General features: G+C 39.1%; 1 protein-coding gene across 1 annotated transcript in view; it reads left to right on the top strand.

Annotated features, from left to right (window-relative positions):
- Positions 1–26,725, top strand: part of Lrrk (Leucine-rich repeat kinase) — a 483,935-nt gene that overhangs the window by 241,934 nt on the left and 215,276 nt on the right. Inside the window, exons 12-14 of the mRNA XM_067152496.2 lie at positions 2,840–3,019; positions 18,430–18,575; positions 19,621–19,780. Of these exons, the coding sequence (XP_067008597.2) occupies positions 2,840–3,019; positions 18,430–18,575; positions 19,621–19,780 (486 nt within the window). The remainder of the gene's footprint in view (positions 1–2,839; positions 3,020–18,429; positions 18,576–19,620; positions 19,781–26,725) is intronic.

Genomic DNA, 26,725 nt, shown 5'->3' with positions numbered 1-26,725 from the left:
AAACATAATCAGATAAAGGGTTTGTTCTCACCAGTATCACAGATTTCCACCAACTTCGTCATTTCAGCACACAGACACCCACCAGCAGCCAGCCTCATGGGTCTGACTGGAGAAGACTGTACCGTTGGTCTGTACTCATAGCTTATTTATAGTAAAGTCGCAGATGGCAGTATTTCTTTCCTCATCAAATTACTTTTGTAATCCTTGGTGGATTTTGATGAAATTTGGTGACTTTAAGGTATTAAAGCGAGGAGTACGGGGGAGTTATTGTCATGTTTGTACCATAATTATTATTGGAGTTATTCACAGTAGAAGGAATGGAATGTTCGGTGGGTGACATAACTTAGCCTTGGTGAGTTGGAGTAGGCTGCTATGTCACTCACCACATGTTCATTGCAGTTAATGGCTCTTCTCACACTATCTCTTCCATGTATAGTTCTTTGTTAAATGACTGGAATTGGATTTGTTTTGCTTTGTGTTTTCATTACAGGATGTAGGTAATTCTTACTAATGTCAGGAATTCAGTTGATTATTGTAACTGTTCAGCCATTTGGAAAAAATAAAACCCACTTATGTTCTAGATATCTCTGGAAATCATTAAATTAATATATAGAGAAAGAAGTCTCTGTGTACCCTTGCCAAAAGTAGTGGACATCTCTGCATTGTATTATTTCAAGTGAATCAATTTATATTCATCCTCAAAGTACTTGGTGTAACTTAAAAACATGTATAACACTATATCATACCTGTAAAAAAAAAAAAAATTATATATATATTAAACAAAGAATGACATGTTTCCTTCTGTAAGAACATCCTCAGATTCGATCAAATCACTTAAAATCATGCACATACACGTACAATATTGTTAACAAATAAAAATACTTGATGATTTTTTTTTTTTTTTTTTTTTTTTTTTTTTGCAAGTTGCTTTACGTCACACCGACACAGATGGGTCTTATGGCAACGATGGGGCAGGAAAAGGGCTAGGAATATGAAGGAAGCTGCCATGGTCTTAATTAAGGTAGAGCCCCAGCATTTGCCCGGTGTTAAAATGGGAAACCATGGAAAACCATCTTTAGGGTTGCCGACAGTGGGTCTCGAACCCACTATCTCCCAAGTACTGGATAAAAATATTTAGGTGAAAGCACTAATTCCATCCCATCTTCACACATCATCTTGACAATTTCTGAGACAAAATACACAGAATAGTAGTATCTAAAGAGGCTTTCATCTTTACCTCTAATGGCACTCTTCTTGCAAATCTACACTCATGCTCATAAAAAACAGAACACGTTGAAAGACTAGAAATAGGAAGTTCATATTCACAAGACATGTTCATTAGTATGTTCTGGAGAAATAATTAGCATTTCAGTCACCTAGGTTCAGCATGTGTCCTGTTGCCTAGTATGCACTGGGTCCTCCATGGGCACTGATAACTTGTTTCATGCGTGATGGTATCCTTGCGTATAAGCTGCAAATGGCGTCCTGAGGTATAGCCATCCATGCTGCATTAACCTGGTTCCACAGCTTATCTTTGGTGGTTGGCATTGGGTCACAGTGCCGCACCCGTTGTTTCACCATATCCCACACATTTTTTATTGGTGACAAGTCTGGTTATCGGGTGGGCCTGGGCAACAGCCTGACATCCTGTGGCAACAAGAAGGCACGTGTTTGTGTAGCAACATGTGGTCGCGCATTGTCCTGCTGAAATGTGGTGTCTGGGGCGTCGTGCAGAGAGGGTATGGCTATGGGTCGCAGGATGTCATTCACATAGGTGAAACTGATCACAGTGCCCTGGACACGCACCAACTGTGACTTGTGGTTGTACCCAATAGCACCCCACACCATAAGGCCTCAAGTTGGTGCTATATGTCTTGTGCGGATGCAGTCAATGTGATGCCTCTCCTCGTCTGCGGTGAACCAAAATATGGCCATCATTTTTAAACAAACAGAACCTGGATTGGTCCGAAAACACTATGTTCTGCCATTCCTGTCTCCATTAACGTTCCATACACCATTGCAGTCTAGCATGTTTATGCACATTAGTCAAAGGTAGACGGAGAATTGAACGGCCTGCCGGTAACCCAGACTGTAATAAATGGTGACGGACTGTCACTCCTGATAGTTTATAATCTGTTATACAGTTCTACTGTTGCACCAGAGCCGAGGAGGACGCAGATCTCTCCTGCAATGCCATTCGGATGAGGTGGTGTTCTTCTCGGGGGTTGGCCTTGGTGGTGCGACCAGACTCATCTCATCGAGTTCTGCGGTCTTCTGTGAACCATTCTTTACACACCCGTTGCACTGTGGACACACTTCGTCCTACATGAGCAACAATTTCCCGGATGGATACATCACGTTCTCTCATGCCAATAATGCGCCCTCTTTCAAGCTCACTTATTTGATGGTGCAGTTCTCGCGTATGTCTGCGGGGCATCCAGCATGGCTGCTCAAGTCGCTAATCATTTCTTCAGAACATACTAATGCACATGTCGTATGAATATGAACTTCCTATCTCTAGTCCTTAAAGGTGTTCTGGTTTTTATGAACATGAGTGTACTTTATCTTTTCCAAAAAACACAGCTCTTTATTGCATTAGGTGTTCTTCCTTCTGGCTTGCAATTTTCTTTTCTTCTCTACAATTGGCAGATTAATGAAAAACTTTTGATTAAGAGAGTTCTTGTCGTGTGTTTGTTCTCTCTTGCTTTGTCAGCTTTTCTGCCTGAAATTTTAAATTAAATTTTGTGCAGTTGGTTTATTTTTACAAAGACTTGCGTATTCCATTACAAAAAAATGCAATGAATCTATATACTCTAGAATTATTTAATGTTTTCTCTAGGCATATCCTGATCCTGAATATCGACTCAACAAAACAGCTATGACAGAAGATGGTCTACCTGCAGTATCTCATCTTGGCCTCAGCAGTCTGACGTATAGTGCATTGTTTCCTAACACAGCTGTGATGATCAACTGGCACAACCAACAGTGTGATTTATCACAAATACGAAAACAGTGGATGGTAAGTTGTTTATTCTTTCAAAGTACAAGGTTCTAGTAAATCAGAATCATGAAACTTAGAGTATAAACCACAACCATGAGTATTATCGGGGTTTACGCTTTGACAGTGAGAGTTTTATGTTCATACTAATCACTCATTTTTACAATGCATGTATTAATTATGTTGTACATTTGTGGAATGTTACTGTATAGAACAGCAATGATCCTCTCATTCAGGTCAGGAAACAGCAGTCAGCACCATGGAAACCACGTAGTATTCCCTCGAAGGCCAATTTGAGAGGTCAAGAAGTTCTGGAAGTTCCCAGATGTTCTTGAATGTCTTGGAGTTCGATAGACAGGTTGTGTGCATTCGAGATGACAAAGTAAGCACACATGTGGGTTCATCTGATTTGGATAATGACTGAGTGACAAAGTGCAAATATTAATTGGTGTTCATTGGTCCCATGAAGGGCTTAAAGAAATGTCTATGTTCATGGAGAATTTTAGTAAAACCAGACACGAGACATCTCTTTAAATGAACTGCACTAAAAGGATGAAAATCAAATAATTCAACTAGAAGTTTGCAGTTGAATGTCAGTGAAATCAAAACCGCATCTTGTCTAAACACCACTTGCATTTGGTAACACAAACAAAATATTTAATGTCCTAAATGTTTGTAGACTTTGAGGACACAAATGACCTTAGAGTATTACAGTAATCACTTTATATTATGTGCCATAGTTCGGAGAGTTTATTCATAATTGAACATGTTTAAGAAATTTTGTGGGAGTTTAATCATCTGATATACATTTTCATTACATTGGTGGGAGCGGGGATTCAAAAATTGCCACAGCAACTGAAATAGACGATAGAGGAGCTGAAATACAATAACTTTTGAATAGGGAACATAAAGTGTAGGACAAAACCCTGCATCAAGATAAGCCTGAGAGAATGTCAGAAACACCTTAATGGATAATTTGTTGTTGTTTATCTCCAAAACATTCTACAATATACATGGTCCATTACTGGACACTATAAATTTTCCAGGTAACTCATTCTTGGTTGCCAGTGTTTTGCCCCAGTGTGCCAATCAGTTACAATCCTAAGCAATTCAGAACCCTGAAAATCAATGAAGTGATAGTCATTTGTGCACACAGTGAAGTTACACACTGGGCACTGAATGTTGTATTCAAAATCTATTTGAACTGTTGCCCACCGCATTCAGTGCAGACATTGTAAACGTCATTTGGTGTCCAGTGTCTAACTTCACAGTGGGCATAAATGACTAATCATCATCATCATCATCAACACTGCCCTTTGTGGGCCTTGGCCTTCTGAAGAAGTGTTCCCCATTCTTTCCTGTCAAGTGCAGAGTTCCTCCAATTCTTGATTCCAATTATCTTTACATCCTCTCTCACCCCTTCTTCCCACCTTAACTTTGGTCTGCCAACTTTCCTGGTTCCTTCTGGTACTGCATTAAATATCTTCTTTATCATTCTGTCATTAGCACGCAACAAATGTCCTGCCCACTCCAACCTTTTGATATTTATACAGTTAACAATGTTTGGTTCGTTATATAAATTATACAATTTATGATTATATCTTCTTCTCCAGACACCATTTTCTTCCACTGGCCCAAAAATTTGCCTCAAAATCCTTCTTTCAAATATACCGAGCTGTCTTTCATCAGATTTTGAGAGTGTCCAGGTCTCAGCACCAGGCTTTACTAAAACTTTATACATCAGGACTTTAGTTTTCCTGAACACCAGCTTAGACTTCAGATGTTTTCTGAGGCCATGATAGCACTTGTTAGCAGACAGTATATGTTTTTCTATTTCAGAACTAACATTGTTCTTGGAATTAACTTCTGATCCAAGGTAGGTAAAGCTACGCACAACATCAAACTTATATGAGCCAATTTCTATGAATGTAGACCCACTAGGGCTTTTCCTTCATTAATCTGTAGATTCATCTTTCTTGCTGTTTTTCGAGGCCTGTAAAAGCTTCTTTCAATGCTCTTGGTGTTCTTGCAATTAAATCAATATCATCTGCATAGCCAAAATTTGAACTGATTTAATATAAGACGGTTTCCCTTGTGTTGATACTCGCATCTCTAACAGCTTTCTCCAAAGCTATATTGAACAAAAGGCATGATAATGAATCTCCTTGCCTAACTCCGTTCTTGGTCGTTACAGCACTTGATAACATATTCTGGATCTTAATTTGATTCAGAGTATTTTCCATGGTAGCTTTTATAAGGGCGATCAATTTCTTAGGGATCTCAAACTCTTCCATTGCTACATAGAGATTACTTCTATCAATGCTGTCATAGGCTGATCTGAAGTCAATGAAGAGATGGTGTGTATCAATTCCAAATTCTTTACATTTTTCAAGTACCTGGCGAATTGTGAAGATCTGATCAATAGTAGATCTTCCTTGGCGAAATCCGCATCGATAGTCACCAACCGCATTATCCACGTAAGGCACCAATCTGCTAAAGATAATATTGGAAAATATTTTACAAGCAATGGATAATAAGCAGATACCTCTATAGTTAGAGCACAGCATGATATCACCTTTCTTATGTATCGGGCAGATGATACCTACGTTCAATTCATCAGTGATTGTTTCATCTACCCATATCTTGGCCACTAGTTTGTGAAAGTGTTTAACAAATTCTTTTCCAGCATTTTTCTCAAGCTCTGATTGTATTAAATCCATTCCTGGGGCTTTGTTATTCTTTAACTTCTTAATGCCAAGCTGAACTTCCTCAATAGTAGGTATCGCTACTTCTGTGTCTGATTTTCTTGTATTTACAGGAGGTAAGGTTACTTGGTTATCACCTGGACTTTCATTCAACAGTTCATCAAAATACTGGGCCCATCCTTCTAGTATTGCTTCCTCACTACCCAGTATTATGCCATCTTTATCTCTATACAAACTTGTTCTAGGCTGGAAATCCTTACGACTTTTATTTAACTTCTGATAGAAAGCTCTCACATCATTCATCCCTTTCAACCGTTCCATTTCTTCTAATTCTTTCCTCTCATACCGTCTCTTTTTCTTCTTGTGCAGTCTCTCTTCTCTTCTGAAAGTTCTATACTCTCCCACTGCTTTTCGGGTGTGGTTCCTCTGTTGTATTATCTTGAATGCTTCATTTTTTAAGGTTGTTGCTCATGCACGCTCTTTATCAAACCAATTGTTGTGCCAAACTTTCTCTTCCCTTCCTAAAACTTCATTTGCAGTTTTTAATAGGGCGTCTTTAAGATTCTTCCAGATGTCATCAATACTCTCACTATTAGGCAAATTGGTCAGGGCCTCATTAAGCAAGCTAGCATATCTGAGAGCAGTTTCGGGCTCCGTCAGCCGAGCACTGTCGAACTTTCTTGCATTGGATCCGTGTACCTTTCTTGCATTAGATATTCGGCTTCTAATAGTTGCTACCACAAGGTAGTGGTCAGTCAATATTGGCCCCCACCTATAACTTCTAACATCCATCAAGTTAAAGAAGTGTCTTTTATCTATTAGGAGATTGTCAATTTGGTTAAAAGTACTTCCATCCGGAGACTTCCATGTCATTTTATGTATGTCCTTGTGATTAAAAGTTGTACTTCCCACTACCATATTTCTTGAGGTTGCAAAATGTATAAGCCTGATTCCATTATCATTAGAAATATCATGCAAGCTATATTTTCCAATACAAGGTTTGTATTCATCTTCCATTCCCATCTTCGCATTCAAATCTCCGAAGATTATTTTACAGTCTGCACTTGGGCACTCATTATAAATTTCATCCAATTCATCGTAAAATGAATCTTTATCTTCGTCGCTCTTTGCTTCAGTTGGAGCATGTGCACAGATAAGACTGTAATTGAAGAACTTCCCTCTAATTCTAAGTCTGCACAATCTGTGCGATTTTGCCCGAAAATCCATGATAAGATGTTTAATCTGCTTATTGACAATAAAACCAGTACCAAACATGTGATCCTCTATGTGGCAACTATAGAATACCATGTGATTTTTTTATTTGTATCACTCCTTCACCAATCCACCTCACTTCTTGAATAGCGGTAATATCTAGTCGATACTCATCTAGCTGATCGAGCAACTTTCTTAGGTTTCCAGCTTGGTAAAGAGTTAAAACATTCCGCGAACCAATTCTCAAGTCCTTTACATGTTTGCAAGGTCGTCGTAAAAAGGTCAGGCCGGCTATTTCTTCTTCAGATTTCGTAATGAGAGTTTTTTATAGATTGGGTTGTCAGCCCAACGCCAACCCCCAGCAATCCTGGAGGGCCGATGTTTTCTTTCGGGATTGTCTCACTTAACTGGTGGGTCTCCATTTTGAAGCGTAGGGATCTCCCTTTATTGCCCTTACATGTCTTAGCCGTGTACACGCAGTGTACCCGTTGCCAAGGGGCCACGGCGTGGACATGCATGTATCAGACGTGGTAGGAATAAATGGCATTTCATGTACTTTATTAGTACACTTCCACCAACAAGAAGTGAACCCACAGGACCACATATTACCCCTTCGGCCCCATAAATGACTATTACATTAACTTAATATTCATTTCTGCATTGTTTAGGAATGTAGAATATTTTGAAAAAAATTGTATCCGTTATGTCGTTACTGATGCATGATTTTGTCCAAGACTATATGTTCCCATTCAAAAGTTGTTCTTTAACCTCTCTATGGACTATTTCAGTTTCTGTACTACCTTTCGAATTATACTGTCACTTTTTTTAGCACTCTGGCAGCCAAGCTCAGTGAACAAGCTAATACTTTTGAGAACTGTATTCGCAGCTTACATTGTGCCTTAATGATTTACTATCTATTACATTGAATTTATCCATTTGAAAGTCTTATCATCTTCTTCTATACTGCATCTACTTCTATCACCTTTTAATCTTGCATCTCTAGGCAGGAGCTTTCCAGCTTAATTCTTCATCATCATCATCATCATCATCATCATCATCATCATCATCATTATTCAGTAATGTGGTCCAGTCCAGGTTGTGTTTTCTAAGGCTGTCTTTCACAAAATCTGTATTGTCGTCCTTTTATTGCTCATCAGTTTTGTGTGTCCTTACCATGTCAACATGTTCCTCATGTTCCTGCTTTCCTCATGTCCCCATTTATAACTCTGTCCGTTCTTGTCTTCTGAACCATGCTCATCTGAAACTTCATTTCAGCTGCCTGAATATGGCTTTCATCTTTCTTTGTTATAGCCAAGAGTCTGTCCCATACCTTGTTATAAAGATGAAATATGTCTTGTATATTATTTCCGTAGTCTTCATTGAGATATCTTTATTGCACTACAGTTTTCTTACACTGTGGTGGAAAGCACTTTCCATTTGTTATTCTCCTACTAATTTCCACATCCAGTGTATCATTTGCCATTAGTTCAGTTCCTGAGTCCTTAACCCTCCGTTACACGCGCCGCGGAGTGAGAGTCCGCACTCTACTATATTTTGGTATCAGAGCCAAAAATGCAAGGCAGAACGGACTGCTTTCTTGTAGCTTCCTTCTACAACAATACAAAGGCCGTGACAGTGTGAGAATGTCTGAGTAATCACAGAGCTGTTGATTAGAGAAGTTCATATTGTCAATTGCAGACTTGCGGAGTCTGAGTCCGCAGGCGTGTTATGGTGAGTTGTTAATCTTACTCGTTCTTTTGGCAAGTCATCCATTCTTCCCTTATTATTTATTATAAAATTATATACTTTTATTAACTACAAGTGTAGTAGTGGGCACATTTTGATATATTTTCTACTTGTGATTATTTACCGTGGGATAAAAACCATATTAAAAATGAGCTATGAATAATGATTTTGTGTCCTCTTGCCAGGAAGTTAGTGTGATTTATTCCGAGAGTTATGGATCAAATCGAGCAGGGGTTGGACAACGATGAAGTTGGTGCAAGCGATGACAGTGATTGGAACGTCGTAAACGATAATGATCATAATTCTGAGAGCAAGCAGTCCATGGGTGAAGAGGATGTGACTGAAATTCAGCAGCATGGAATGTATATTGAAAAGGACAGGACCCAGTGGAATCATCGGCCTGTAAGGAACCGTAATAGAAGGGTCAGGCAACCTGAACATAATATCATAAAACACCTGTTTGGAGTAGTAGGAGTTGCCAAGAATGCTGAAACGCCAGTTGAAACTCTGCAATTGTTCTTTACCGACGAAATGCTACAAGAAATCTTGCACAAATCGCTACATATCGACGATACGTTCGAAATTCTGTCATCCCCGAGGTGCAGCCGATGCCTGTCTTGTTGAGATGAAGCATGTTCAGGTCTTCTGTTCCTTGGTGGGGCACTGAAAGTATCCCTCACGAATTTGCAAGATCTTTGGCAAACTTATGGTACTGGAATTGAGTATTTCAGGCTTACAATGGGCATAAATCATTTCCATTTCTTGTTGAAATGTTTGAAATTTGACAGCATTCCCGAAACCAGTGTAAACTGATGGATAAACTCGCTGCGGTGGGATACTTAACAGAAACGTTCACTGGTAACTGTAGGAAGCACTACAGTTTGTCGGAACTAGTGACCATTTATGAAATGTTAGATGCATTTAGAGGTAGATGCGGCTTTCGTCAATACGTTCCGTCCAAGCCAGCTAAGTATGAGATAAAGATTTTTGCATTTGCTGATGCCAAGATGTATTATACAACTAATAGGGAGATATATTGTGGAGGACAGCCTGAAGGCCCGTACCAGTGTGATAACACGCCTTGTCAAATTGTAAAAAGATTGGTTAAGCCCATATCTAAATCTGGTAGAATTGTTACTTCTGACAACTGATTTGTGTCTGTTCCTCTTGCACAAGATTTGCTTGAAAATGATAAACTAACGCTTGTTGGAACGATTCACAAAAATAAGCATGAAATTCCCCCTTAAACACGTTAGGTGCTGCATGACGCCATATGGTGTCACGCTGGGCTTCAAATTTGAGATGGCGTGACGCCATATGGTGGCACACAGGTCTTGAAATCGGAGTTGGCTTGACGCTATATGGCGACACAGCAGAGTTTTGGGCGATGCGCTGTAGAAAATTGGTACTACGTGAAGTGCGAACTACAGGGTCTATTCCAGCTATGTATTGCTACTATGTGCCACCATATGGCGCTACAGTATTCTTCCAAAACCACTGACTGGCCCGTGATCATTCTTACAAGTGAAAGCACCCCAGGCATTGTTTTTTCCCTTGTTTACATGTGAATTATCATTCAGTTTGTATAGCTGTGCAAAAATATAAAGAAATGGAAGATATTGGTAATATTCTTGGTAGAAATGGTGACTTACCATAAAGAGAATTAGTGAATTGGATATTTGTGAATTAATAACGAATTCTGATGGAGAGAAGGATGTAAGTGTTGATGACAGTGAATATAACGCTAATGACTATGAGTGCCCTGACAGCATGATGAATGTATTGAGTGATGTGGAAGACAGTGGCGATACTTGTAGTGACATTATAGGTGGGGACGATGCTGGTGCAAATGGTGTACACAATCATGTGAACAATGATGACTGGGGTCCTTGTGTAGGGACACAGAAAGATATTCCATTTACAAGCCAGGAGCGTCTAAAACTTCAAATTGATATTTCTTTAGCCACAGGAGCATGCACATCAAGAATTTTGAATCGGTCTACAACTAACCATCAAAAAGAACAAAGAGCAGACCGATGGCCATATGACCCTTTTAGTCGCCTTCTATGACAGGCACGGTATACTGGGGGTGTATTCTTCATCTGTGTCCCCCACCTACAGGGCGTAACAATATGTAATGTAATATAAGGACTTGTTTTGCATTTCAGCAGTTTTTCGTAAATATTGTGTTAGTTTGAATTATCACATAAATTTGACATATTTGAAATTTGTGTAGTACATTCCATATACAACATCAAAAAATTCTGTGACACCTTACGGTGTCACGCTACATTTTATGCTTAGTAAAAATTTATGTGACACCATACGGATGTCATACATGACCTTGATATGATGAGATAAAGTTTACTTAGTACATCATATTAATATATCCCAAGATTATATAAACAGCCTACAAGTCGTATAATTACTGTGGCACCAGCAGAATACTATTGAAATTCATGCCTGGCACGAGTGGAATAGTGTGCTACAATCGGCTTGGCACTCAGCGTGTTAATGACATCTGCTAACAACCGGCCAGTGAAATCGAGCATATTCACTTTCAGGAAAGATCTAACCCTTGTGTTACACAAGTCAAGAAAAGACAAAGTTTTATTGGTTCTGTCTACTTTCTGTGAAGATGATTCTGTTGATAACGATTCAGATGGATCAAAACCCTCAATGATTACCTTCTATAATGACACGAAGTCGGGTGTTGGTAAGGTGGATGAAACGAAATTCATGTACTCCATAGCAAGAACATCACGACGTTGGACTTTGGTTGTGTTCTTCTCTTTCCCAAATATTGCTGGTATAAATGCTTATATAATTTTCAAAGACAATACCAAGAGCACAGCCGCAAGGAAAAACTTTTTGAATATGTTAACCAAGCAGCACCTCACCGACTATTTGAAATCGAAAGTTCAACTTGAACACATCCCAACTACAATCGAGCTTCGTCTTCAGGAAATCTTGGAATTTTCTCATGTAAAACCTCCAATGAGGCCTGGAGTAGAATCAACCCGAGGGCGGAGCAATTTATGCGATCGAAGAAAAAACAGACAAACAAGGTCCCAGTGCAAAGGCTGTGAAAACTACATCTACGTAGAACATGCTTCCGCACACTTGTGCAGTGACTGCTGTAACAGAGCACACATTGTAATCAACATTGAGTCAGACAGTGAAGAATAAATTCCCAAATCAGTTGTATTGACTTGTGCGATAAATCGTAGTGGAATACGTCAGAAGATGGTGTTCATTTTTCTGTTCATGATGTGCAAGACTGAAGTGTATATAAAAGTATTTGAAATTGTCTGTGTAAATATTCTTGCCTTTTCTACTTTGTAAGTGTTATGTATTTTGTATGTGGTGTTTGTAGTCAAAATAGCTGACGAGATTGAGTTGATGTTTCCTTGTTTCCCCTTTTTCACATTTCGTTAGAACATGTTAATGACATGTGTTTCTCACAGTAAATTTTGTTTACTATTGACAGTGTTAGGGCTTATTTGACTTAGTACCTTAATGCAGAAATGCCTTTTTTTTATGGTTTAGATTAATTATTGTTAATTTACAATTGGTTTTGCTAAGTCCTGTGATTTGCAGTTGGTGATTTTGAATTTATCCTAAAGGACTGAAATGTTCTTGTAAATGTAGATTATGTATAAATTTATCAATGTAACTAAAATCAGAATAAAGTAATTACGGTGTTATATAGATAGACAAAAGAGAGAAATAGGGAATTCTTGGAAAAAGAATTGAAATGAAAGGAAAGGAAGCTTACAAACAAATAGTCCGCGTGCATGTAGTGGTGTTACGACAGAGTGCGTGTTTAACGGAGGGTTAAAGTGATCTACACCTTCTAGATCCTTTCCTCCAACTTTTATTCCCTCTTCCTTCCCTAATTTCTCTGATCATTGCCAATGTTTTACTCTTTTCTGTACTGATCTTTATTCCCCATTCCTCAAGCTTCCCACCGATCCTTTGCCCAGATCATGGTATAGTCAGCAAACAGAGTTACATTAATTTTTGTTCCTTCATAGGCTTATTTCACTTTCTTTATAATCTGGTCCTTTGCCAATATAAATAGCAATAGTGACAGAACACTTTTGTGTCTCAATCTTCTTTTCTATTTTAAATCATCCTGTGTTCCCTGCTTTTGTTTTCTTGCTACTGCAGCATTTGTAATACTTTGCTCTAATCATTTCTATTATATCTTTATCCACATTTTTCTGCACCAGAGTTTTTAAAAACCTTTTCTCTGAGCACACTGTCATAGGTCTTTTCCACATTGATGAATGTCATCACCAGGTCCTCCATATATTCCCAGTCGTTTTTCATAATTTGTGTCATGATAAAAATTGGTTCCATTGGTGATTTTCTGCATTTAAATCAAAATTGTTGTATTTGAATTTGGGACTCTTGTTTTTCCTCTAAGCTTCCTGTCTATTATCCTGTTCATGATTTTGGCAACCTGAGACATAGTTGTGATTCCTCTGTAGTTACTGCAGACCTTCTTTTGTGTTAAATGAAAATTATGTACCTTTTATAATTATTTTTATTCAGTATATTTAGGTGAAAATACTGCATTAGACTGAATAATGATTGCAGTTTGAGAAGAGTAACAATAATTAAAAAATTTGAAGTCAAAGAGCTGAAATTAGCACAGTGATAAGTCCAATTAAAAAAAGTTAAAACAAGGTCATCTGAAGTTAAATACAGAGTTTATAATAATGCTGCTTTGCCCCTTAGAACAGTCACCATCAGTTAAATCTTCCTCCACCAGACTGAGTGGCTCAGATGGTAGAAGCGCTGGCCTCCTGAGCCCAACTGACACGCTAGATCCTAGCTCAATCCAGTGGTATATAAAGGTGTTCAGATATGCCATTCTTGTGTTGGTGGATTTACTGGCACGTAAAAGAACTCCTGCAGGATAAAATGTCAGCATCTTGGCATCTCTGAAAACCACAAAAGTTGTTAGTGGGATGTAAAACCAGCAAGATTATATTATTATTATTATTATTATTATTATTATTATTATCATCATCACAATCATCATCATCATCATCATCATCATCATCATCATCATCTAATACCTCAAGGATTAAGACATAATTGAGAAAACTGCTTATAGGAGAGAGAATTATTCAAAATTTGAATCTAATACTAATCGCATCCGTCCCCTGATCTCAGACAAGAAGGTACTCCTACAAACCAAAATGTCCTTGTATAAATCGTATCTTATTCCCATACTCACATATGGCCTAGAAACCTGCACGTTGTGGACTAGGAACCTTAGTAAACTACAGGGCTGTGATATGAAGTTTCTTAAGAATGCCTTGCAGAAAACATGGCAAGATAATGTAAGAAATGAGGATGTCAGATCATCATTGGGTGTGAGCACCCTCTGGAAGAAAGACTAAGGTCTGCAAGACTTAAATAGTTCAGGCATGTAATGAGAATGCGAGGCACTTAAATACCACATGCACGCATGGAACAGACAGTCAGTGGAAGGAGACCTGTTGGACGACAGAAGAAATGATGGCTGGACCAATTGAAGATAAATGTCTAGAGGAGAGGAGGAGACTGGAGAGTGATCATGGAGGGAGAGACCTACATGGACATACAACACTTGCAAGTGCTCATTCAACACCACCCTACACGGCAAGCTGGAAGGATTACATGATGATGATGATGATTGACTAGTCTGTTGCACTGTGTTGGGCTTCATCATTGAAAGGGCAATTGGCTGGCAGTGATTAGTTGAATTAACAGAAAGGATGGTATTACATTTTGCTGAAAACTGATGAACAAGCTTCTTACTGTGGAAGTAGCCATGAAGAATTCAGTGTAAGAATTTCTGATTGGCAATCAGCTGTTGGGATAAGAGTGGTGTGAGATGAAGTTACAGGCTCACTGTTAAGTAGCTTTCAGTTTGGGTGGTGTAGTATGCAATTACTGGCTATCTCGTGAGTGATTGCTAGAACAAGAGAAGGGGATTTGATATCTTACTATCGGCTGGAAAAAGAAAAGAAATATGCAGTATATATTCGACATCTGTATTGACTTTTTCTATTCGACTTCACTCTTTATTCCTCATGAGATAGGACAAGGTTTTCCATGAGAGCTCAAGATTTGTAATTTTTGAACCTGTTCATTCAGGACAAACCCAAAAGATTTTACCATGTATAGTATTTAATCCAATCACATCATTTGACGACCCTAGCTCGCAAAAGTTATTCGTGGCATATGAATCCAATGACGAGTTCAGCTCGCAGCGATGCACTGCTGTATATCAATACATGTCGTTCAGTTACTAACTCGCAGATGCCACTAGTGTGCATTCTGAGCTGAAGTTTAGACATGTGGCTTCGTTTATTTCCCGCCCTCCAGGTTATCGCACACTTCTGGAACAAGAGAAAAAATAATCTTTGTTCATATTATTTCGCTCACGTCAGTTGCAATCATGGCGTCAAGCAGATGTGTTGGTGTTGATGAAGATGGAATACGAAAGCTAATAGATAGTGTTTTATAGAGTGATTATGAGGACAGTGATGATTGTAATGACAAAATAGACCCTGAAGGTCTTAGTTCGAGTTTGATTGTTGCATGTAATACTGCTGATGACACGGAAAGTGATACAAATAACAATGGTGGGCCAAGTCTTTTGAAACGAGTTCGCACCTCGGTACCGACTAACTTGAATGACTGGAACTGGACAAAAATTGACAATATCCCTGTTGTACATACGTTTAGTGAATACAGCGGGGTTAGTGATAACTTATAGAAAAAGTTTGATACGCAGCCACTATCTGAACTCACAGTATTTTGTGAATACATGAACTCTTTGTTTGACAAAATATCTGACGAGACAAATACTTATGGAGCAAGATAGTTGAGCAGTCCTGACAGAAAGTAAGTGAAAGACAATGACAAATGGTTTGAGACTACACCCACTGAGCTCGATAGCTGCAGTCGCTTAAGTGCGGCCAGTATCCAGTATTCAGGAGATAATGGGTTCGAACCCCACTGTCGGCAGCCCTGAAGATGGTTTTCCATGGCTTCCCATTTTCACACCAGGCAAATGCTGGAGCTGTACCTTAAGGCCATGGCGCTTCCTTCCCACTCCTAGCCCTTTCTTGTCCTATCGTCGCCCTAAAGACCTATGTGTGTCAGTGTAACGTAAAGCCAATAGCAAAAAAAAAAAGGAGAGAGAGAGAGACTACACCCGACGAAATTAGGGCATACGTTGCGTTAGTTGTACTAATGTCACAAGTGCAAAAAATCAAGAATTCAGTTATACTGGAGTAAAAACAGGTGTATAGACACTCCCATTTTTCGTGAAACCATGAGCAGTTGAAGATTCATTATAATTTCACAATTTTTACATTTTGTTGACTATGAACGAGTTGATAGTAGTGACAAACTCAGAAAGATTAGACCTATAATACAACATTTCTGTTCCAAATTTTCTGAATTATATTTACCTTACCGGGTGAGTTGGCTTTGCAGTTAGTCGCGTAGCTGTGAGCTTGCATCCGGGAGATAGTGTGTTCGAATTCCACTGTCGGCAGCCCTGAAGATTGTTTTCCATTGTTTCCCATTTTCACACCAGGAAAATGCTAGGGCTGTACCTTAATTAAGGCCACGGCCGCTTCCTTCCCACTCCTAGGCCTTCCCTATCCCATCGTCGCTATAAGACCTATCTGTGTCAGTGCGACGTAAAACAAATAGCAATTAGTATATTTACTTTCACAAGACATTGCTCTAGACGAAAGTCTAATGAAGTTCAGGGGCTGTCTTTCATATGTCCAGTGCAATAGGTCTAAACGTTCAAGGATTGGAATAAAAATTTACAAAATTTGCGAATCTAGTTCTTGCTACTGTCTAACCTTAAAAATTGATGTAGGTGATGATGTAATGGATCCAAGTCTGCTGGCTTGTACAAATGTTGTGGTCAATATGGGTGAACCATTGTTAGGCTGAGGCATACATTGTTTTTAGATAACTGGTATTCTTCCCCAGATTTATTCAAAAGGCTACATGACAAGAACACAAATGTAATTGGAACTGTTAGACAGAACCGAAAAGACATGCCTCGTGATACCAGTAAAACTGAACTCAAACGTGGAGAGTATGAGACATGGGCTGCCAACAGTATATTATGTGTGAAGTGGAAAGATAACAAGGATGTTTGCTTTCTCACCACTAAACACAAACCAGCTGACATGACAGGGACAGGCAAACTCAGACGAAAGAGAGGACAAACCCCTAGGGAGGAAGTGATACAGCCCAGTGTGGCCTTGAATACCGGGAGGGAATGGGTGAGGTTGACCTTCAGGAACAGGTGACAGCTCTGTTCCCTGTCATGCAACGCACAGTAAAAGGATATAGAAGAATATTCTTTTACCTCCTAGATATATGCATTTTCAATTCCTTCACTGTGTATCACAATACCGCTGCTAACAAAAAGACGAGGTGCACTGACTTCAGAACTAGCATTGCAAAGCAGCTACTTGAAACTGTTCATTTGCCAGAGTACTCTGTTCGAGGTCGACCTTCAGCGAGCACCACCCCTACCAGATTACAAGCTAAATCATAGGCCCACTCTCCCATGCATATTCCCCCAACAGAGAAGAAAACAAAAGTCGCGAAAAGGTGTGCTACAGCCAGGGTAAGAGAAGTGAAAGTTGCTGGCAGTGCAAAAAGTGTGGTGTAGCACTTTACTTACAAGAACGTTTTGAGGTGTACCACACTCACCAAACGTACTAGAAAAGCGGCATTGGTAAGCTTATTCCTTCGTTATTATGCATGCAAATTTTCAGAAACAAATCTTTACTGGTTGGTTTTGTATGATTTTGTAAATAATACCGTGCAGACTACTGCCGTAGTGCGGGATTTAAATGTGTTTTCTCAGCGAGCTGCTATGGTATTTAAATAGGATGCGAATGGGTTAAGTTGTAAATATTTCAGTGAAAATGAAGGATTTAAAAATAATAGAAATAATGTCAATCTTACTGCCCTAGATAAGGAGTGTGTTCAAAAGGTGAAATTTCCACTTCCAAAAAACAAATTCATATTTTGTCCACATGAATTGCAGTAGTCGAATTCTATGAAATGATATGCCATATGGCTTTTAGTGCCGAGAGTATCCGAGAACAAGTTCAGCTTGCCAGGTGCAGGTCTTCTGATAGGGCGCCTGTAGGCTACCTGCACATCGTGATGAGGATGGAATGATGATGATGACAAATACACCCAGTCCCTGTGCCAGCAGAACGAAACAATAATGGTTAAAATTCCTGACCCTGCTGGGAATCAAACCCGGAAACCATGTGACCAAAGGCCAGCATGCTAACCATTTAGCCATGGAGCCGGACATCGAATGCCATGAGCAATCCAGACCAAAAAAGATATAATTCCTTAAAAGTTGTGCCATACCCAATCATGTGTACATTCCTTTCATTGTATGTTTCTTGTGTTTTCCCACATCCTTCCCTTAATGGAGAGGATGGTTGCCCAATTGTACTTCCTCATAAAACCAGTCATTATCACCAACTTCTCATAGTGGAAATAGTGCCCTTTGAAGAAACCCTCCTCAAATGTAATGTAAATTTTTTGTTTTTAAATTTTATTTTAGAAGTTACTACTGTAAATTCATAATCAGAGACATAGTACATTTCAGTTATAAATATTGATGTTAAATAATTTATATGTTATATTATTGTTCTAATTTTAATATTCATTAATTTTGAAAACAATGTTCATGTTTTCTAGATTGATGCTGCTCTTACAGTGAACCCGAAATTAAAACTAAATCCTCGCAATCAAGATATTGTGTTGTATGCCATAACGAGGATAGATCTGTCCAAGAATTCTTTGGCATGGCTACCATTAGTACTGTTCCAACTCCATAGTCTGAGGTAAGCTTTCCGTATGTGACCAACAAAATTAAACTAATTTACTGTACAGTATAACCTCGTTAATCTGGATTAGCTGGGACCGTTAAGTCATCCGGATGAACAAAAATCCAGGTAATCCAGAAAATCAAGTATAGTACGCACGCTAGTGAAATGAAATGGCGTATGGCTTTTAGTACCGGGAGTGTCCGTGGACAAGTTCGGCTCGCCAGGTGCAGGTCTTTGGATTTGACGCCCATAGGCGACCTGCTCGTCGTGATGAGGATGAAATGATGATGAAGACATATACACCCAGCCCCCATGCCAGCAAAATGATATAAGTTATAAACGGGAGAGTTTTCCACCTATTCAATACATAGTTTTATTTACAATGTTATTTACAGTATGTGGAACTAGTTTCAACCCTACTCCGGGTCATCATCAGCCATATTTAAACATACACAATATTTGACAAAATCCTAAAACCTGTTTCTAAGTAGTAAGAACCTTATGAATATATAATTTACAATATGATGTGTGGTTGAATTAGGCAAGGTGCTATGGCGCTCAAAATTTTGCAAATGAAAGTGAAATATTACGAGTGACATAGGTGAGCAATATATAATACAAGTACACTAAACACGCTAAAAAGTCTGGGTATAAAAGTACAAATGAGATGCTCTGTGTTGTAGGTCAATTTCAGTATGATTTTAGACTCATGGTGTATCAGATGGAATTTAGTAGGTCCTGGTAATACATAACGGTTGTGGACCGAGTGTTATGGTAATAAGAATGAACACAATATAACATGACACATATAATAAAAGTATACAAGTATGTACAATGTTGAGTTACAAATGTGTAGATGATACTCTCTAGAAGAATCTGTGAAGAGTTCTTTGCTGTTATGTGGTTTATTACTAGCCGATCTGGTACCAATATCTCAATCTTTTCAAATGATATTTGCAGTCCTATTTTTTATGCTATATTTTCTGGACCTTTTTTATTTCTAGCTTTCATATATATGTTTGTGTGGGTTTGTTTTTGTTTTTTCATTTTTTCATTATAGGTACCTTAATTTGGCTCAAAACAAAATTGAGAAGTTACCTGTACCTGTTGAAAGGTCACCTTCACCATCTCCAAACAGAAAGGACTCTAAGAACAGAAAATCACCTCTCAAGGAGAAAACAGGATACACTGCACCTGTTCTAGAAGAACTCTACTTACAGGTTAGATCGCCTGAATAACTATTTTTTGTTCCTTTTTCTTGTTATTTAACCCATTCAGGTACCATTTATTGGAATAAATAAGTGATCTAGAATACCATTTTTGAAATTCCATTCCAGCGGCTATATACAGTGAATTGAAACGCTTATATTTACAACAAAATAACAACAGTAAATGGGTACCCTGTTCACAGGTTTACTTTGAGAAGTCCTTAGCTGTACGAAATATCATAAAACAATTCTCCATTTGTAGGGTCACCTTGCAGTTATGGCATTCAAAAGACGATTCCTTCCACAACCCATGGGCAGTGCAGACCTTGCATTTCCTTGATGGAATATTTTTCATTGATGTTGGTGGTATTTTGGATGGAAAATGTCCCCACTGCTTTCTTTAAAGTCTTAGTGATGTTTCCCCTGGGCTTGGACGTCCTCTGTTTGTGTAAGATGTCAACGCACCACTTGCCAACGGCTACTCAGCTACGTTGATTCTGGCGGCTGTAAACCCTCTCTCTTCCTACCAGCGTTGAGAAGTTGATGAATAACACTAACATTCAATAGGGCTATATCCAACATATAAAAATACAGTTTATTGTACCCTTTTACCTATTTCCTCATCGATGGGAATGATGCCAGCTGCTGATCGTGAGAATCTACCCCACCCATTCCACAATTGTAGTTGGTGACAAGATTGGATTTTAGCTTCTTTCTACCATCATGCCTTTTCACTTCAAGAAAATCTGGCCTATCATGAAGTGTAGAAAGCATATGACCTGCCTTCTTGTCTGCTCATTTCACTGCTAAAACCCCATTACTGGACAAAAATGTAAGCTCGCCCCTTCTCAGTTTTGTGTCACCAAGTTCCTTAGGCATGAACTTCTTGTTTTGCCTTGCTGTTCCAACTGCATACGTCTTGTTATCCAGCAGATGTCCAAAAAGCGTGGGAGAAGTGTACCAGTTGTCCATGTACAGAATTTTCCAACTACCTAGAAGTTCTCTGCACATTTCCATTACTACTTTCTCACTTGCAAGAAATTAGTACTTAGTTCCAAACACATCAACATCATTATCCTTCCCAGTATAAACCTTGAATCTTCAGCAGTAACCATTGTCTGATGAACAAACCTTGTAGATTTTTATGCCAAATTTAGCTCTCTTTGATGGATTGTATTGTATGTAAGATAATCTACGTGTGAACTTCATCAAACTCTCATCGATGCAAACCTCTCTAAAAGTAATTCCATTACAGGTCTAACTGCCCTGAGTTTATCACTCTCTGTACTAGTAGAATCAATGGAGAAGTGGAGGAATTTATTGATGGATTTTTATCTCTTGAATGGCATAGTTTCCCCAAATATTGGGGTCCCTATTACCCTGTGTTTGGACGAGTTATCCTGTAATGAAGGCTTCCTGTTCTGAGATGTCAAAATACAAAGGGCAAGATGTGTCTTCATTTCACCAGCAGTAACAGGAAAGCAGTGCTTCTCTTCATAAGAATTATTCAGTCCAGCATCCTCGGCAGCAGATTCCAAAAACAAATTAGCATAACCATTGGATTCCCTGGATACTTACTCCCAAAACTGTTCAGTTAGGAATACATTCACTACTTCTAATTCACTAGGAGCTTCTGAATTACAGCATCAATTTTGCCAATAACACTGCTAATTCTGTGGAGAATTACTTACCTGCTCCCATTGCCACTTGTTTTCTTCCAAAATACAACTAGAAACAGCTGGTGATACATTGCCGGCGTTCTTGCCGGTAAAATAGTGTTTTGTTCATTGTCACTGATAAAGGCATCACTGTCACACAAACTACTGTCATTTCCAACCCAATCTTTATCACTTATGTAGAGTTCCTTGTCACTTTCTTCTAAAAAATTTGAGTGTCTCTTCTTCTTGTTTTGCTTTGAAGCTGCCATCTTGATACACATGCGTCAAAGCCATGGATGCTTAGATATGAGATATTCAACTCGCTCACATTATTTTAGCAGAGAATATTCCAAGGAAGTCATTTATGTTACATGTTCTGTCATCTATGGAGAGGCTCTTGTACTAATACAAAGTTGATAAACAAAAGACAGCAGTCAAGACAGCGTTCATAAACACGCACGGTACCAAGACGGATCTCTCCGTTTTAGTACGAGAAGACATGCATAGCTCGGACGGAGAGATCCGTCTTTGTACGGGAATATGTTAAGACACGATAGTTGTCATGTACGATCTAGGTGGTAGTGTAATGAATGCATTGTGAAGAATAAAGATGATGAACTGGAAGTTCATGTGTCAGCTTAATGCTACGTTACTTATGATATAACACAATGTCAAATGAAATCCATTACATTACATTACAATACATGATTAACTATGTCACGTAATATATTATGCTTTTCCTAATTATTATTATTATTATTATTATTATTATTATTATTATTATTATATGGTTCATGTTCATGGTGTGGGTTACTGTAGTTACGTCCCAGTTCATGAACCATGAACAATGCCTGAGTGGCCTAGTAAGTGGTCCTGAGAGTCGGGATACCAGTTGCTGTGGAAGAGTGGGCACCTCGGACATATTCTGAGTCATGGGCCTCCTTGTGCTCAGGCGGCTAGGACTATACAATCCACCGTGGTCCCCAACCCGTTAGAGAAGAGATCCTCACTTGGACTATGTGCAAGTAGGGTAACATCCTGCTTCATGAATTTTGCCAAGCTCAGAACATTTTAAGCAAGCCTCGGACCTATGGGAGTATTCTTATAATTTTGTTAATTACCACCTATTCATTACAATAAAATCATAACAAAAACTTACATATTTATTAAGTTGTTGATATGGTACATGTTTCGCTCCTTTTTCGTGAGCATCATCAGCCAATTATTATTTACTTAAGATTATGTAAGATCATGAATCTGTTGTATTGGATTAAGGTTATGCTTGTAAATCTGATTGATAAATCTTATAATATTTTGCAAGTGCATATAACAATAAAATTATGTCTTTAAGTTAAAACATATTTGTCTAAAATCTATTTAAGTCTAACATTTTATTGACGAAACTTATCTGGTGGACAGTGGACATCCTTTAAAATTATTTTAAGAAACCTTTTGAGATCTGGCTAATTGTATTGATTCAGTGTTGCTTGACTAGTATGAATGGCGCTGAGAGCTAGACGCGTGTAAGTGTGCTCTGCAACTCACCTGCCTAAATCGCAAGACAGCTAGCAAGTAGTAATCGCGAGTGAGTGTAATTCGAAAGTTTAGGATACCATCTCATCGTGTGTGCAACTATGACCCTCAAAGAAGTGAAGGAAAGAATTACAGGCTTCGAAAAGCAAATGGCTCAATTCCAAGCCCGCCTAGAGGAAGCCATGTCTGCTCCCACCGGCAGTGCTACCAACCCCAGCGATGTTCTGACTGTGCTTCAAGCGGACTTCCGAACTTTTAGAAATTCCATCTGTGCTGAACTCTCTGTTCTAAAAGACAATGTCGTAGATATCGAGAAACGACTGGAAATTCAGGAGGCTCGGAGTGACGAAGCGGAACAGTACAGTAGGCGTAATTGTCTCCTTCTGCATGGAGTGAGTGAGACACCTAATGAGGATATCTATGGAAAGGTCATTGAAACTTTCCGTGATAACCTGAAAATCGAACTGTCCATGGACTCCATCGATCGCTGTCATCGACTGGGACGCCAGCGTAGATCGACTGCGGACGTAGTGACCGAGGGTAATCGTCCTATCATAATAAAATTCCTCCGCTACCACCAGCGGGATCAAGTTTGGCGCGCTAAGCGACAGCTGAAAGGCTCCAAACTACTTATAACTGAATCCCTCACTAGGCTGAGAAAGGACATCTTGAATAAGGCACGAGACACTTTTGGACTGCGCAACACATACAGCCAAGACGGAAGGATAATCATTCACGTATCCGGCAAGAAATTCCAAGTGAACTCACTCGCGGAATTACAATCACTAATCAGGCAATATGGTGAAAGCAACATATGAACAATGTGCATTCTGTGTAGTTTATTTATTTTTAATTTAGTGCATAGTTGCGAATGTGTGTGTGTGTGTTTGTGTGAATCAGCTGGCCACTGTATGTACGAGGAAATTAAGGTAAGCCGCATATTTTACATTCCGTTAGCATGCTTGAGTTGAGAAGTGCTATTGAAAGTCCCCCTCCTTGCTCCCTCCCTCACCCCTCAGCATTCCCCTGCAGGACAGACCCCCAACACTCACCCTCCACAGCCCTTTCACCGGAACATACGTCTGGAAGGACACGACCTGCCACTGACCGTTCCTCAACACTTTCTACTTCCTATTCTACCCATACCATTTTAGAGAAGGAACTGATGTCATTTAATCGCGCCCTGTTGTGTGCGTATGTCAACAGCCAATCCATCGTTGCTCACCTCGACGAACTGAAGATGGTATTTGAAGACAGCCCTATTCATATCGTTGCTGTAAGCGAGAGTTGGCTCCGTAGTTCGATTCCCGCAAGCATGGTTGACATATCGGGCTATGATATTCACAGACATGATCGGACGAACAGACGAGGTGGTGGGGTCGCCCTATATTGTAAATCAATGCTCAAGAGCAAAGTTGTTCACACGTCTACTCCTGCTGTAAAAACGGCTCCTGAATATATGTTTGTAGAGGTGCTTGTCAATTCTGTAAAAGTACTTGTAGGTGTAGTATATAGGCCTCCTGACGCAGTGCGAGATTTTCATGACTTAGAAGACAGCTTACTGAGACTGCTACCATCATACGAGCACGTAATACTTTTTGGAGACTTTAACACCAATTTATTAACTCTGAACAACGACGCCTCACGACTACAAAATATGTTTAAATCCTGTGACATGACTATATTACCCCTTAAACCCACCCACCACGTCCATACTTCCACTATTTCCGCTGATACATTCATAGACCTAGTAATAACAAATAACCCTCAAAAAATCCTTCACCAAGGTCAAGTATCTGTTCCTGACATATCTAAACATGACCTCATATACTTAGCATACTCTCTTCGCGTGCCGAAGTACCGACCGAAATATGTAACGTTTAGAGACTTTAAAAGGATGAATTTAATACAACTGAGACAAGATGCACAACTTTGCCCCTGGTATGACATAATGATGAAGAGTGACATTGACGAGAAAGTGGAAATATTTAATTCCCTTTTACATGAATTGTACAACAAACATGCACCAAAGCGTTCTGTGAGAGTAACACGTCCACCCTGCCCTTGGCTGACTGCTGATGTTAAGACTATGATGAAAGAACGAGACGCACTACACCGACGCTATAAGCAGACTCAACTAGCTGACGTACATGAGCAGTACCGTGTTCTTCGAAACCGAATTAAGCTTGTAATTCGTAATAAGAAATTTAATTATTTCCAGCATTTAAACAAAAACATTAACACTGGTTCCACATGGCGACAACTTCGGTCACTGGGTATTGGCAAACCACTTGCGAAGCATACTGCTCCCGAGGTGTCTCTTGATGAGTTAAATACATATTTCTCCACGGAACGCCTCACTCCTGACACAACGACAGTACAAAACACCATTGACAATATATTAAGGCAACAATCCCCAGTCCGTCCTGTATTTGAATTTGATACTGTTACAGAACATGAAGTAAGAAGGGAAGTTAATTCAATAAAATCTCACGCAACAGGAGCTGATGAAATTCCCATTTCATTTGTGACTTACATAATCGACATAATACTGCCCATTTTTACGCATTTACTTAATACCTGTCTTACTTCAGGCAAAATCCCAATTAAGTGGAAAGATGCACTCATTGTCCCTGTCCCAAAAATCTCTCCTGCAAGCAATACATCTGACTACCGACCTGTCTGCATCCTCACAGCACTTTCTAAGGTTCTGGAGAAGATAATGCATAAACAAATTGTTAAATACTTGGAAAAACATTCTGTACTTGATCCCTTACAGTCTGGTTTTAAGAAAGGACACAGTACTGCAACTACACTAATCAAAATCACGGATGACATTAGACGGGCTATGGACGAACGAAAACTGACTATACTTATCCTTTTAGACTTTAGCAGTGCGTTTGACACTGTAAATATAGACATATTGTTAGCTAAGTTACAAAAACTTCACATGGCGCATTCTGCTGTTCAGCTCTTGGGCTCATACCTCAAAAACAGACGACAGCGAGTTGTATCAAACATGAAGACTACAGAATGGAGGACTAAGCTATCTGGCGTTCCCCAAGGGTCTATTCTTGGACCTCTGTTGTTCTTAATCTATATTAATGACATTTCTTCTCATCTGAACGACTGCAACTATCATCTTTATGCCGACGATCTTCAGATATACTCACACTTTAAGGTCCCCGACATTGACAAAGCAATCCACCATATGAACTCGACTTTAAATACAATTAGCTCGTATGCTAAAGAGAACTGCCTATTAATTAACCCGAAGAAAACGCAAGCAATCATTATAGGACAATCTAGACTTTTAAATACGCTAAACATCATACAACAGCCTAACCTCATGCTCTGTGGAGAAGCTATACCTTTTCAGAAGTCTGTAAAAAACCTAGGCGTTGTCATGAATGACACATTAAACTGGAATGACCATATAACAAATGTCTGCAGAAAAGTATATGCATCTCTTCACCCCCTAAAAATGAAACAATCCATTCTTCCACACAGCATGAAAATAAAACTTATTCAAACCCTCATTTTCCCAATAATTTATTACTGTGATGTCGTATTAACCGATGCAACTGCAGAACAAACTATGAAACTTCAAAGGGCAATGAACTCTTGCATACGATTTATATTTTCTTTGAACTTTAGGACACATATTTCCCCTTATTATGAGAACCTATCCTGGCTGAAAATTGATCAACTAAGGAATTTACATACTGCGACACTAATTTATCGACTTCTGAACGAATCTACACCT

Source organism: Anabrus simplex, chromosome 8, assembly GCF_040414725.1.
Source record: "Anabrus simplex isolate iqAnaSimp1 chromosome 8, ASM4041472v1, whole genome shotgun sequence".
Taxonomy (NCBI): Eukaryota; Metazoa; Arthropoda; class Insecta; order Orthoptera; family Tettigoniidae; genus Anabrus; species Anabrus simplex.
This window is presented reverse-complemented; position numbering and strand designations above follow the sequence as displayed.